This window comes from Sinohyriopsis cumingii, chromosome 10 (assembly GCF_028554795.1).
Source record: "Sinohyriopsis cumingii isolate HCF-2022 chromosome 10, ASM2855479v2, whole genome shotgun sequence".
Taxonomy (NCBI): Eukaryota; Metazoa; Mollusca; class Bivalvia; order Unionida; family Unionidae; genus Sinohyriopsis; species Sinohyriopsis cumingii.
In genome coordinates, this window is record NC_142970.1 from 13,178,963 (window position 1) to 13,193,351 (window position 14,389).

Here is a 14,389-nt window from a genome sequence, read left to right on the forward strand (position 1 = left end):
TTGTGTGGATTTGATCTACATACATGCCATCCATAATGCTTTTGGTGTAATTGTTATACTTTTTTCACCAAATTGTGTTTTACGCTAGACTGGTACATCAAAAAATAAAATTAAACTAAATCAAAAGTTTCGTCATTTTTATTATTATCTCATTGATTCTGCTCATATAAATTTGAGAATATTAAAAGGTGACTGTTGCATAAAAATAGCATAAGCAGTCTTTCCTTATATCAATTGTATTTAACCCATTTCCAAGATTTCTTCAAAATGTGAACTTACCTCATAGATTCATTTTTTGATAAGCTAGTTATTTAGTGAACCAGTCTATACTTTTAAAGAAAATGGCACCAGATGTTAAGTGAAACACTTTAAGGTGTGATTTGTGTGGATGTTATATGACATAAAATATTTGAGGAGATGGATCTTTTCAAACTTCAAAACTTCTGAGCACCTGACCATGATCATTGCAAAATTCCAGTTCACGATCATTGAGTGTAAGCTACACAAATAAACTAGTTGAAGTGAGTGCTGAATATAAATAATTTCTAAGTACATTTTATGTTGGTATTCTAGTTTTAATATATATGGATTTTGCTCTTTATGACAAGAATTTTGACCAGCTGCAGAACCAGGTTAGTAGTAAAAGTTTATCTTTTTCATATGTGCTGTAATTCAGTCACATAATACATAGATTTATCTGATTACATTGTTTCTCCTCACATGATCAGGCTTGCATTTAAGTTATAGTAACATTTGGCAGTGTGAAAACAGGTGAAGGGGGACAACCAGCTTCTTTAAATATGTAACATTAAAATGCTTGGGAGATTTGCCATGGAACCATTTTCAATCCGCACTGTTACACCTAGACCCTTGGCATATTTAACTAGCTGAAATGGTATATACTGCTCAGTTCGATTGGATGCAGCTGAAAGAATCTCATCCAATCAAAGTTGAGTCAGTATCTTTCATCATAGGTATCGCATTATTGAGTACACAGATCTCCCCTGTTATAATGAGACCTCACGACTAAAATCACACCATTGTATAACAGAAAGGGTTGGAAGCAAACCAGGTGAAACTTACTTATATATATATTTTTTTTTTCAAAACACATTTAACAAATTCTGATTGTGTTCCTATAACAGTTTTTGTGCTTTTCTCTATATATCGGTGGCCGAGTGGTCTAAAGCGCTCGCCGTTATGGATCACTGCCGTCTCACCTCTGTCTGCGTGGGTTCAAGTCCAAGGCTCGGCTGGCGTGGGTACGTGGGAAAGCTTGCCAGTAGCTTCTCGTGAGTCGGTGGTTCTTCCCTCGGTTTTCCAGGGTTCTTATACTGGCTGCCATGTATAGCCTATCTTGTGCTGAAAAATGGCGTTAAACCCTAGAACAACAACAATTCTCTATATATCATGGTACTCATATTTCAGTTGGCAGTGATGGACCCCAACTGCTACATTATGACAAGGGAATGCTATAGCTAACAAGTCACATAAGGAACTTTCTCACTGCTTTTAGTTAGCTGTGGGAAGGAACTTCTTTTTATTGTGTGTGGTTTTTTATATATTAAGAAAAAACACTTTTAGCTGGGGTAATGCAACAGCAGTCGATGGAACAAAATGGATTGATTAACCTTTTTTTGGCAAAGATGCCATGGAAGTAGGTGTCATTATATTCAAAAGAACCTCAATGATCCAATCTCATGGGCAGAGCAAATAACTGGTACAGGGAGATAGGTGTGAATGAGTTTGCATTATGCTGCGTCATCACATTCAGGGGAGATAATACATTTGAATACATGATTTTGTATTGTATATGAAATTATATCTGCCAGTACTGGTGGTTGTATTTGTTGTCAACTTAACTGTATTGTATGTGTGTTTGTCTTTGTCTCCCTGTGTAGTTGACCAGAAACAGCCCAACATCAAAGATGCCTTTAATAAATTCAGCAGCTCTACCGCAGTGGCTGGAGCTAAGCCCAAGTCCCAAAGCAAGAAAACCTTTCTCATAAGCTCCTCAGACGACGAAGAAGATACTTCTCCCAAATCTGGGGCTAGCTCATTGTCCATTGTAGCTTCAGCTGCAGGTATATTTATATTTTCAGGAAATTGTCCAAAAACTTGTGTTTATTCTGTTTTGAATTATACATGGAGAAATTTATCAATCCTGAATTTCAGTTTAAACTATTTGTGTTGTTCTGATTTTTATGGCAAGTTTTTCCAGTGGTTTGTATTTATTTCCCAGACCTGCTGACCATTACAGTTTGTCCGTAAGTCTTGTGAAAATGACACTTAAAATATAGAGTTAGGGAATAGAATAAAAACTGAGGTATAGTCCAGATAGTGACTTGTCCATGTTTGATTTGGATCTGTGTCTCATATTAGATTAAGTGGAGTTTGTCAGGGAACCAGATTACCTTTGCACAAATACCTCAGATGCTTTAGACTGACATTTTTCATACAATTTATCAGAACAATTAAGATGCTGCTTATAGAATTTTCAAAAAATGACATCCAACAAGTGATACATGTTCAAGACAAAAGTGAAAATAAGTCTTCTCAAAAGTCGTAATAATACAAAAGAAGAAAAAGACATTCAGATTCTTGGGGGAGGGGGAGAAGCAGGAAAGGTGACATTTGCATTTATTGGAGATGTGTTATTTGAGTTTGCCTCATTGTGAGAGAGAGATGATTGCCATCATGTGATATTAAAAATTTAAAAATCCAGTGAAGTTGAAACTTAGCATTACGCTTTTTAGCTCTGTAGGGTTTTGAATTGTTTATGAAACTGTACTGCAGCTAACTAAGATACTTTACAAACATTTTAGTTTAATAAGTGTACTGTCATATCGGTGTTGTATATACTTTTCAACTTTTTAAATGCACTTTTTCAACTTTACAAAAGCAGTACGTACTATTTTGTAACACCTTACTAAAAACTGATCCAACTTATGAGGAAAAAAATTGATTGCCTTTCTGAGATACTGAGATGGTCTAATTAGGGTTGGCAAGTCTGCATTTCCTTGTGGCTACATTTGTGTGGTTTGCAACCATGTTGTGTTCTTGGTTATGCCTGGTTACTGAGAACCATAGTTATTCTACATGTTAATGTTGATTCCTCATGTATAAATCCCCAAATTCTAACTCTTTATATTGTTTTTTAGCATGTAACACCACACCACCACCCCATCTTTATGCTCCAGCTGGAAAAAGCAGCCATGGGTATACCATTTTTCGATTGTGTGTTTGGTTGAGATTGCAGTTAAAGATCGTTTAATTTGGTTATTGATGTTGATGGTGAGAGCATCTCGGCAGTAATCACGTTAAGTATCCACCCCCGACCCCTACACACACTTTTTTGTTCCAGCTGGACAAGGCAGGCAGCGGTGTACCATTTTATGATTGTGTGTGTGGTTGGATTAGATCACCTAATGTTGTTATTGATGTTGATGGTGAGCATCTCAGCAATAACCACATGAAGTATCGACTGCGGGTCTAAAGCGCTCGCCGTAGCCAGTCACTGCCATCTTATTTGGGTCTGCGTGGATTTAAGTCTTGGGCTCAGTCAATGTGGGTGGGTGAGAAAGCTTGCTAATAGCTTCCTATGGGTCATTGGTTCTTATTAGGGGTTTTCCCCAAGCTCTTCCTGCAATGGTTACACTGGCTGCCATGTATAAACACATCATGCACTGAAAAATGGCTTTAAACTCAAAACAACAAGTATGCACCTCTACTTAGAATACGTTCTACCCATCCCTAAACCCCCACCCCTACCTCCAAAAGTCTGACCCCTTCATATTTTCTCTTTCCAGTAATTTGATTTTTAGTTAAAAAGTGTTAATTCTCAGATCTTTGGTCTGTTTATACATTACATTTACAAGAGAAAATATGTAACAGTTACTTTCAGTATGGTGTTTTCAAAGTGTGCTACAGGTACATATGAATGCTTTGTAAAAGTCAGACTGAATGACATGTCTTCATATTGAATGCTATGTACAAGTCAAGTCTGAATGACATGTCTTCATATTGAATGCTTGTACAAGTCAGACTGAATGACATGTCTTCATATTGAATGCTTGTACAAGTCAAGACTGAATGACTTGTCTTCATATTGAATGCTTTGCACAAGTCAAGACTTAATGACATGTCTTCATATTGAATTCTATGTACAAGTCAAGACTGAATGACATGTCTTCGTATTGAATGCTTGTACAAGTCAGACTGAATGACATGTCTTCATATTGAATGCTATGTACAAGTCAAGACTGAATGACATGTCTTCATATTGAATGCTTGTACAAGTCAGACTGAATGACATGTCTTTATATTGAATGCTTTGTACAAGTCAGACTGAATGACGTCTTCATATTGAATGCTTTGTACAAGTCGGACTGAATGGCATGTCTTCATATTGAATGCTTGTACAAGTCAGGCTGAATGACGTCTTCATATTGAATGCTTTGTACAAGTCGGATTGAATGACATGTCTTCATATTGAATGCTATGTACAAGTCAAGACTGAATGACGTCTTCATATTGAATGCTTTGTACAAGTCGGATTGAATGACATGTCTTCATATTGAATGCTATGTACAAGTCAAAACTGAATGACATGTCTTCATATTAAATGCTTTGTAAAAGTCAAGACTGAATGACATGTCTTCATATTGAATGCTTTGCACAAGTCGAGACTTAATGACATGTCTTCATATTGAATTCTATGTACAAGTCAAGACTGAATGACATGTCTTCGTATTGAATGCTTGTACAAGTCAGACTGAATGACATGTCTTCATATTGAATGCTTGTACAAGTCAGACTGAATGACATGTCTTTATATTGAATGCTTTGTACAAGTCAGACTGAATGACATTTCTTTATATTTAATGCTTTGTACAAGTCAGAGTGAAAGGCGTGTCTTAATATTCTGTGCCTTTTAAAAATATTTAATTTGCTTCATTTGGGTCAAGTTCCAAATTGGGCATCCGGTTGTGTTAAGTTATTGCATAGTTAGACAGTTTGAGACATGGCGGACTCAATTTGTAAGACAGTTTCTTTTCTAGCATTAATATCGTATGTAGGATCCCACCACCACCAACCCCCCGCATTAATACTGTATATATTTTGTTATGTGCTAGACATCTTACCTAGAGTTACATGTTTTATTTACCTAGGAAAGGTTTTGGTGTTCTCTGATTTCTTTAGTAATGGTGTTAGCTGTATTTCAGTTTGATAATACTAGGCTGTGTATTAGTAATGGTGATGATGGCAGCAGTGGTAGTAGTTACTGCAGTGATTTTAACAAAAAAAAAATTGGCCTGATTTTGTAAAATTAATATTGAATCCATGTTGGAGACTTACAAAAGATAGTGGTCACTTTCTGCCACTAGCATCATTTTCAGTAGTTTCAGGTTTTGGTTCAAGTTTTTCATTTGTATATATTCCCTAAACACCAAGATGGGTTCTCATCATTTATGGCATAAATCATTTTGAAGCTAAGACAATTTATTCTGGGATATGATTTCAAGCCCTTGGGGTCAAGGTCATGATTCTATTTTTAAAAAATGTACATAACCATTTTTCCATTGCTTATATTGTACAACTCTTGTCATTCCTATTATTCATAATTGGGATAAATAATTATGAGGCAAAGGCAATTCATTCAGTAGCACCCTCTCAAGCCCCTTTGACCTTGGGGTTAAGGTTCACGCGTGGGGTGAAAAGTTGTGATGCTAAGGCAGTTCATGCTGAGATGTATTTATATGCCCCTTTGAGTTTTGGGCTAAGGTTCATACTTGGGATAAATAATTATGAAGCTAGGACAATTCGTGTTAAGATATGTTTATATGCCCATCTGACCTTGGGGCCATGGTTCATACTTGGAATGAATAATTACGTAGCTTGAACAATTCATTGTGATGATTACAAGCCCCTTTTAACCTAGATGTTAAGGTTTATAATGAATAATGATAAGGTTGGGACAGTTCATTCTGCAGTATGCTTGGATCAGAGTCAGGTCATTAATGTAAAGGTTTTGTTTCAAAACTTGTCATTTCTTAGATTTCCTAAACCCCTTGACGGGTTTGGAATGAAATAATATAAAACTAATGCAATTCATCCTGGAATATGCACAGTCAATCCTGTAACACCTTCATACCCCCACTGAACTTTCGATGAAGCTCTAGCAAATTCGCATTGTGGCTTCGGTTGATTAAATTTTTATTTGGTGATTTTTTCTAATAATGGATTTTGTTTACACCTAGAATGAGTCATTAAACTGATATTCACCAATGCACTTGCTCAACCTTTTGATGTTTTAAGCAATCCTTCAATTGGAGCTCAATGTGCAGTCCTGGCCTTCTTGTTATGTCAGTGTTAACTACTTTGTGTGCTATGTCAGTGGTTATCTTAATTGTGTTTCACCTTTTCTCATTGCAAAAATGAACTTTGTTTTAGATGCTTATGTACATTTGACTTATGCATCATTTATTTCAGACAAGGCACCAAAGGAGAAGAAGCCACGAAAACCCAAGAAGAGAGACTGGGATGGTTCAGATGAGGAAACAAAACCCAAGAAGGGAAGAAAGCCAGGAAAGAAAGCTGCCAGAATGAACTCAGACGAGTCAGAGGATGAGTTCATTCCGAAGAAGAAAAGCACAGCTGCTAAGAAGGTTTGTGGTCGAATGTTTAAACAATTGAATCGAAGAAAACAAAAAGAATAAAAGAAGGCTATTGTTACCACAGGGATCCATGGTGGTTTAGAGGTTACAAAAGGGATCTTTGGTGGTTTAGAGGTTACAAAAGGGATCTTTGGTGGTTTAGAGGTTACAAAAGGGGTCAATGGTGGTTTGGAGGTTACAAAAGGGATCCATTGTGGTTTAGAGGTTACAAAAGGGATCCATGGTGGTTTAGAGGTTACAAAAGGGATCCATTGTGGTTTAGAGGTTACAAAAGGGATCCTTGGTGGTTTAGAGGTTACAAAAGGGATCCTTGGTGGTTTGGAGGTTACAAAAGGGATCCTTGGTGGTTTAGAGGTTAGCTTGTCAGACCAACATCAGAGGTTACAATTATATCCAAATGAGCCTGGTGCTGCTGCTTTGGTGTGTTCTGGGCAAGGTACTTTGGTGTGTTCTGGGCATGGTACTTTGGTGTCTTCTGGGCATGGTACTTTGGTGTCTTCTGGGCAAGATACTTTGGTGTCTTCTGGGCAAGTTACTTTAGTTTTTTCTGGGCAAGGTTCTTTGCTTCAACAGATTTTGTACAACCATATCTTGGAAGGTTTGCCTGGAAAACTCCTTAAATTATGTAATTGTTGGGAATACAAGACATAACTATTAAAAATGTATCACTTTAAATTCAGAAATTATGCTATTTACATATTTTCAGAAAGGAATTTTTAAAAGAATTAATAATATGGTGGATAAAATGACACAACACAGTTATCAAATGGAGAAGCATCTCTTTCCTGTATTGGTGTTCTTAATAATTGTAATAGTAATAAACCCAAAATAACATGGACAAGTTTAAATATTTTGTGAGATTATATTAATTTGTGAATAAATAGGAAACAAATAAACAATTTACCAAACTAAGTCTTGAAGATGTATCATGCCTTTGAGAACATAAAAAATTCTTTAATGACCTAGACTAAATTTTCTCTACGACTGAGTGCAAATCCTTCAGACATGCAAAGAACATAAAAAACTTGACCCACTTGCATAATTTATTTTGATGACTGCTCTGGTGGCCTAGTGGTTAGATAAGCTATGCGGGAGGTCTTGGGTTCAAACCCTGGCGGAGTCATCCCAAACAGGGTTTGTACTGTCTTTAAAGATCTTTGAGAGTTTGGGGAAAATGAGGTAGCATTTTTAAGACCCTGAGGTCTTTAAAAATCTTTGAAAATTGAAATAAACCCAAATTTTTTAATTTCTTTCCATAATCACAAATAAAATTGTCTAAAGTTGTTAGATTCGGATGTATAGTCTGACTATACCAACCCATTTGTTTGTACCCCCCTACCGATTTCAATTTTGGAAAATTTTAATGTAATAAAAAGTGCAAGGAAATCATTCAATGCATTCATTGATTTATAATTTCAAACCTGACTGAGTAGAGTGGCCCTAACACCGTCATCATCTGCATGTTTCATTCTCAAGTTTACAGTATAATAGACGGACATGCTCGAGATCCATTTCCAGTGCCTGGACAAGTCTATTTTCAGCAAAGGGGTGTGTGCACGACTACAGATGTACATACATAAATTGTCTGCTTCCGATATTTACAGTGTCCCATCAAGCAAAGGAAAAGAATGAAAACAACAAATTTGCTTTTCACGTGGATTTAGCAAACGGTTCAATTTTTATGTTCATGTATGCAAAGGAATATATTTCCAGACTCTCAGCATTATGGTAATTTTCTGTGGCATGATGTTCTAGTGTTAGACATCACTATAAACTGTCACACTGCAGACATTATAGCGATGCAACTGAATTTTTTTAAAAAAAAAAAGTTAATTTAAAAATCCAAACACACATTTATTTTGATTAAATGTGAAACAGTAAACATCGATTGTGTGGCAATAGAAATCTGCTGACAGCTTTGATTAACCTGTATTGCATACTTTTGCAATGTTTAAAATTTCTTGATGCATTTTTAGGGAGTTTTTAGCAAAATTCTTAAGAAAATTAGAACTGTTAACATTCATCCATGAAACATTAGGAATTCTGTCTTGAGAGTAGAAAAAAGATCAGTAATTAAAGAACTAAATGTACATTACAACAAACTGCTTTGACAGCATGAAATATAATATGTGGAATACAAAAGTTGATGGATTTTTTGCACTTGAAAACAGTTCTTGACATAGTTTTGTAATGAATTTTGTACATTTCACTTAAATTGAGTTTAGTATGCTCACCTACATAGACAGTTACTGTCCATCCAGAACAGCTTGTTTTAGTTTTCCATTTAAATTTTTGTATTTGTGACCTTCCTTGCTTGGATGTGAATAGTGTTGGGCATACATTACAGAATCCTGTCAGAATAAACTTTTACCATCTGGTGGGTCTATCCCTTGGCATTTGCATGTAATATTATAAAAAGTTAAGACATGGCACCAAAACGATTATCTGAATAGGTGAGAAACATGCATCAGTTGTGCAACCTTATGTTTATTTCATTAAATCTCCCCAGTTTTCAGGTCCTAGCATAGTGATCACCTTGTCAGAAGCCTAGCATAGTGATCACCTTGTCGGAAGCCTAGCATAGTGATCACCTTGTCGGAAGCCTAGCATAGTGATCACCTTGTCAGAAGCCTAGCATAGTGATCACCTTGTCGGAAGCATAGCATAGTGATCACCTTGGCATCGTGTGCATGTCCATATATACATCTGTCAGTGTCTCTTACTTTCCATCTAGGTCAAAAGGCAAACTCTGCCGAAATGGGGTGTCTTTTATTTAGTAAATTCCTGTTCTTTTGTTTGTTTTCTTTCTTTTCTTTTCTTTTTAAGGACAGAGGAGGTATTTTGCAGATCTGCCAACCCCTAATGTTCTGCCCCAAGTCTTATGGAAATTACTTTTAAAACAGACTTACTGAATACAAGCAGAAATTACAGAAATACGATTGTTTGCAGTAAAATCCAGTTACTAGTGTATCCCTGTTGATATGGATCTGGCATTCAGTGGAATTAGTCAGAGAACCAGACTAACTTAACCAGAGTACATCTGAGGCTTTAAACTGCACATATTTTGTGTTGGAAAAACATCTGCAAGATCAAGCTTTTGCTTACTGTTTTTTACAAATGACATCAAACAGGCAATGGGTCAGGACAAAATGGTCATCAGACCTACTATAAAAAAGTTTAATAGTAGAGACGAATGAAATGGAATATTTACATTCTAGGGCGAAAAGACAGGAAGGGCAGCAATTACGTTTCTAAGATATCATGTGTTTATTTGAATATGTCACATGGTAGGAGAAAAAGATTTAATTTTTAAGGATTGCATCAAATTGAGAGATATCAAGAAGCTGTTGAACTCTGTAGTGTGTGGAACTGCAGTTTGTCAAATTATACTGGAGGCAGTTAAGGTTCAAGTAAGCTTTAGAAACTTTTGAGTTGATTGTGATGTTTACTGTCACTGCATCAGTCCAGAATTACATGTATGAACTTTAAAATGCATGTTTTCCAGCTTGAAAATAGTGGTACATGATGTTTTGTTAGATCTTATTAAAAACTGGTTCAACTTGAGGAAAACAATCGAGTGCCTTTCTGAGAATGTCTTGTATGGGTCTGCATTTTGCCCCAAATGATCAGTTTTAAAAAAGTGTACCCAGCATTTCTCTGTTCATTCCCCTGGGGAAGATTTCACCGATCAATAGAATCTTAATTTACAGATGCGATATCATACCCATGTGGAGCTGTGTGTGAGACATGTTACAGATTGCCTTATAATAATTTGAGTTAAGTTATGATTTATACATCGCTGTAGGATATTGACATGAGTTGCAGTATGCGGCAGTTTTTCACCATTTATTTGTTGAGTAATGTCATGACTTTAAACTTTGCCCTTGCATCGTAAAACAAGATTACTTAAGTAGCACCGTATTGGTAGAGTCATCATATGGACTTCACTTTAGTTTACTGTTTAATCTCTATTGCAGAAGAAAGCCAACGATTCAGAGGAAGACAGTTTTATGGCTGAGGACTTGGATAGTGTTCCCTCAGCACCTGCTCGAGAAAGACCTGGAAGAGCTCGTGCTGCTGTCAAATACACAGAAGACTCCGATGATGATTTTGATGATTTCTAAACTATGGCATCATCTATGAATTTGTCATCAGCAAATGACACCAGTCTGTTCTCTTGAACTGTCAGTGTTATCGATATATTTGTTAGTAATAAAATTACTAAATAACTTGGAAAACACCTTTGATGTAAATATTTTATAAATATAACTTGCAAGGGGAACATTTGGAAGGAGGCTAACTTTTATTGAAGAGCGCGCCTTGTCCTTCATTTCCCACCTATTTACATGGCCTTGATCTGTGAAAAAATTTTAACTCATTTTTGACACCAAATCAATATCTTTCTATTTTAATATAGTTTTGTAGTTTAATTGGGCAGGTATGTAAATAATAACAATGGCATTGTGGTAATTCTTGCGATCAAAATCTTTTATTAAATTATTTTTTGGTTATGTATTTGAGAAGTCGGCTAAAATCAATGTGTTAAACACCTTAGGAAAACAAAATTCAGAATGTTTAGTACTTTATTTTAATTTGAGCATGTAGACAGGTACAACTGTTATTTTTATGGATAATGATCATGTATGTCGGTACTCACTTTTATCCTGTTTACAAGTGATATACCTTTGATGTCATTCACGAGAAAAGTAACCGTGGTTTGCTTGGAAATAAAAATAGTAGTGTCAAGACGTAAGGTCCATTAGATCTTCCTGGTTCATTTTGTATTGATGAATTCAAGTTATGGTTTGTTGACAACTACCTAAAATACAATTATGGCAGATACTACCACATGGTATGAAGTTAGTATCACCTTATATCAAGTGTAATTCTTTTTTTTTATTATTTTTTTTTTTTTTACCATTGTTTTAATGAAAGGTCAGGTTATCACACAAGGCCGTAATGTTTTCAAAGTCTCCGTTTTTTAAATGTCCTTTTTTAGTCATTCAGGCATAAAGAAACTGTCATCAGGGACTGCATTTTGTTATTGCCACAAACCATCAAATTCATTAGTTTAAAATGTAAAGAAACTGCTTACATATATAAGTGTAAAAAGGAATAAAGTATAAATTCATAAAATCCTGTCCCAGCAGATTCGCTTTTACCCACAGATGTTTAAACCTCATAATATTTTCGTATTCTACAAAGTCACAAGGTATCATGCATTCATAGCCCTCTTTCACTATTCAGTTCTATCCTCATAACAAAAATCTGTTAAATACAGGCCACTTCACTGTTATTTTTCTTCTTTTTTTAAAGTCACAAATGTTTTAAGTAGTATTTGATGCCATGTATATATTTTCCTGTGAGAATGCGAGTGTGTTATGGATGAGTCCTTACTTGTTCCGTCACTGGGATTGGGGGGGGGGGTAATGTAACTGCTTGATATTATTAATATTAGGACTGGCTGCTTTTAGAATCTCTGGGAAATTATTTTTTCAGAAAACCATTGTGACGCACCTGAACACCCATTGTTCTGCGATAAGGTTTCCTCAGCCAACTCCAGATCACATATTTTTGGGCCAAGGGGATCTGTTACCAATCAAAGCTCTCCTTAGTGGACAAATCCTTTTAAGCATGTCAGATTAGTGAGGGATTACTGTAATAGACAATTCTGTAAAACTTGTCTGATTTAGTAAAGGTTTACTGTATTTATCTTTAAATGGCAGTGTTACCATTATTGTGCTGATCTGCTTTTTAACGCTAATATCTAGTGAAGGTATCCCTGTAACACATGGCTATTTTAGTGAAGGTTTACTGTAATAGACATCTCTCTAAAATGTGTCTGATTTAGTGAAGCTTTTCTGTAATAGACATCTCTATACAACATGTCTGATTTAGTGAAGGGTTACTGTAAGACATCTCTATACAACATATCAGATTTAGTAAAGATTTACTGTAATAGACATCAGTAAATCATGTCAGATTTAGTGAAGGTTAACTATAATATCAGCAAGGAGTTATTGTAGCTTGGTGGTTGGCACTCTAGACTCTAAATCAAAAGATAGTGTTCAAATCCTGCCAGTGACTTCTTAGCCCTTGGGCAAGGCACTTTACTCCTGTTTCCTCTTTTCAAACACCAAAATCCAAGTAAATATCAACATTTCCTAAGCAAATGTCCTTGATAGGACCAACATTTCCTTAATATATATAGATGTATGGTAAGGATATGAGAATGTAAATGACAAAATCACAAAGTTGTTGCTTTGTTTTCTTTTTGCTCGTTCATCTTTTTTTTACTTATTATTTTATTAGAATTTTATAAGAGTTGCCTATTTTTATGAGTTTCACAAGATATCAAGTTTTGTGTGTGTGCGTTTTGGAAATTCATTAATGTGTCTTGATGCTAGAGTGAATAGATCACGAGCTACAAACTAATTCTTGTGTTTCCAGCAACTCTTATTATAACTTATAGACATTTATCTTTATATGGCACAATGTTACCATTATTGTGCTAATGTGTATTATGTAATATACTCCACTGATTTGTTGTGTATCTATCCTACCACTTTATTTATTATGAACCTATCTGTCCTTTCAGAAAATCACCTATCAACTTTTATCCTACAAACAAATCACCTATCAACTTATCAATCCTACTTCCAAATCACCTATCAGATTATCTATCCTACTAAAAAAAAATCACCTGTCAACGTATCTGTTCCATTAGTTGCATTACTATGGAGAGAATTAGACATCACTTTTCTGCTAGTGGTGTTTTAGTCATTCACAATGCTAAAGCTTTGTTATAGTGGTGGCTTCAAGTGGTCTTAAGCGCTCACTGTTCCGGATCACTGTTTTCTTACTGCAGTCTGCGTGGGTTCGAGTCTTAGGCTCGGCTAACGTACGTGAGAAAGCATGCCAGTAACTTTTCATGGGTTGGTGGTTCTTCCCAGGGTTCTTCTTCCACCAGTTAATCTGGCTGCCATGTGTAGCCTATCTTGTGCTGAAAAATGGCGTTACACCCTACAACAACAATTATTAGTGTTTGCAAGAACCCACAATCACCATTGGGACACAAATATCACAGAACACTTGAGACACTGATATCATGGAATACTTGAGACACTAATATCACAGAACACTTGAGACACCTATATGATAGAACATTTGTTTATTTTAGAAGCTCTTTAGTTACTTTGCTAGTGGGTTGAATGTATGGAAGAATTGTAACAAAGCTGAGAAAACTATTTTACTGTGAACAAGATGAAAAATATGTACTGCTAAACTTGATGTCATGTGAAACTCATACAGAATTCAGATGCCCCATTATCACCATTGAACAAAAGTGTGTCAACTTAGAATAGAAAATAAATGATATCATACTGGCTGCTTGTGATTTTTATCTATACAACCTTCTTTTTTTCTTTTCTTTTTTTTTTCTTTTTTTTTTTTTTTTATTGAAAAATTCTTCAACATTGATTATGCATAAGGACTATCCCTTACCCCTTATGAAATTCAAGGACCAAACAGTTAAGGTTAACATTAAACATGTGTTTAAGATTGTAATAATTCTCATGCTTTCACATTTTACTGCTGGAAATGGAGTGGATTCCGCACATTATACCCATGACAATAAAAAATCAAAGTGAATACCGCACAATCCCATGGCAATGAAGAATCAAAGTGAATAACTGCACATTCCCATGGCAGTT

The 14,389-nt window shown here is 35.5% G+C and overlaps 1 protein-coding gene across 3 annotated transcripts in view; it reads left to right on the forward strand.

Annotated features, from left to right (window-relative positions):
- LOC149789618 (DNA topoisomerase 2-alpha-like) overlaps positions 1–14,062 on the forward strand; it is a 78,363-nt gene extending 64,301 nt beyond the window's left edge. For 2 of the 3 annotated variants that reach the window (XM_089971643.1, XM_089971644.1), the window contains exons 30-32: positions 1,902–2,084; positions 6,493–6,668; positions 10,655–14,062. In XM_089971643.1, the coding sequence (XP_089827769.1) occupies positions 1,902–2,084; positions 6,493–6,668; positions 10,655–10,801 (506 nt within the window). In that variant the 3' untranslated portion in view covers positions 10,802–14,062. The remainder of the gene's footprint in view (positions 1–1,901; positions 2,085–6,492; positions 6,669–10,654) is intronic. The other variant, XM_089971645.1, reaches the window with a different exon arrangement.
- Positions 14,063–14,389: the final 327 nt, after the last annotated feature.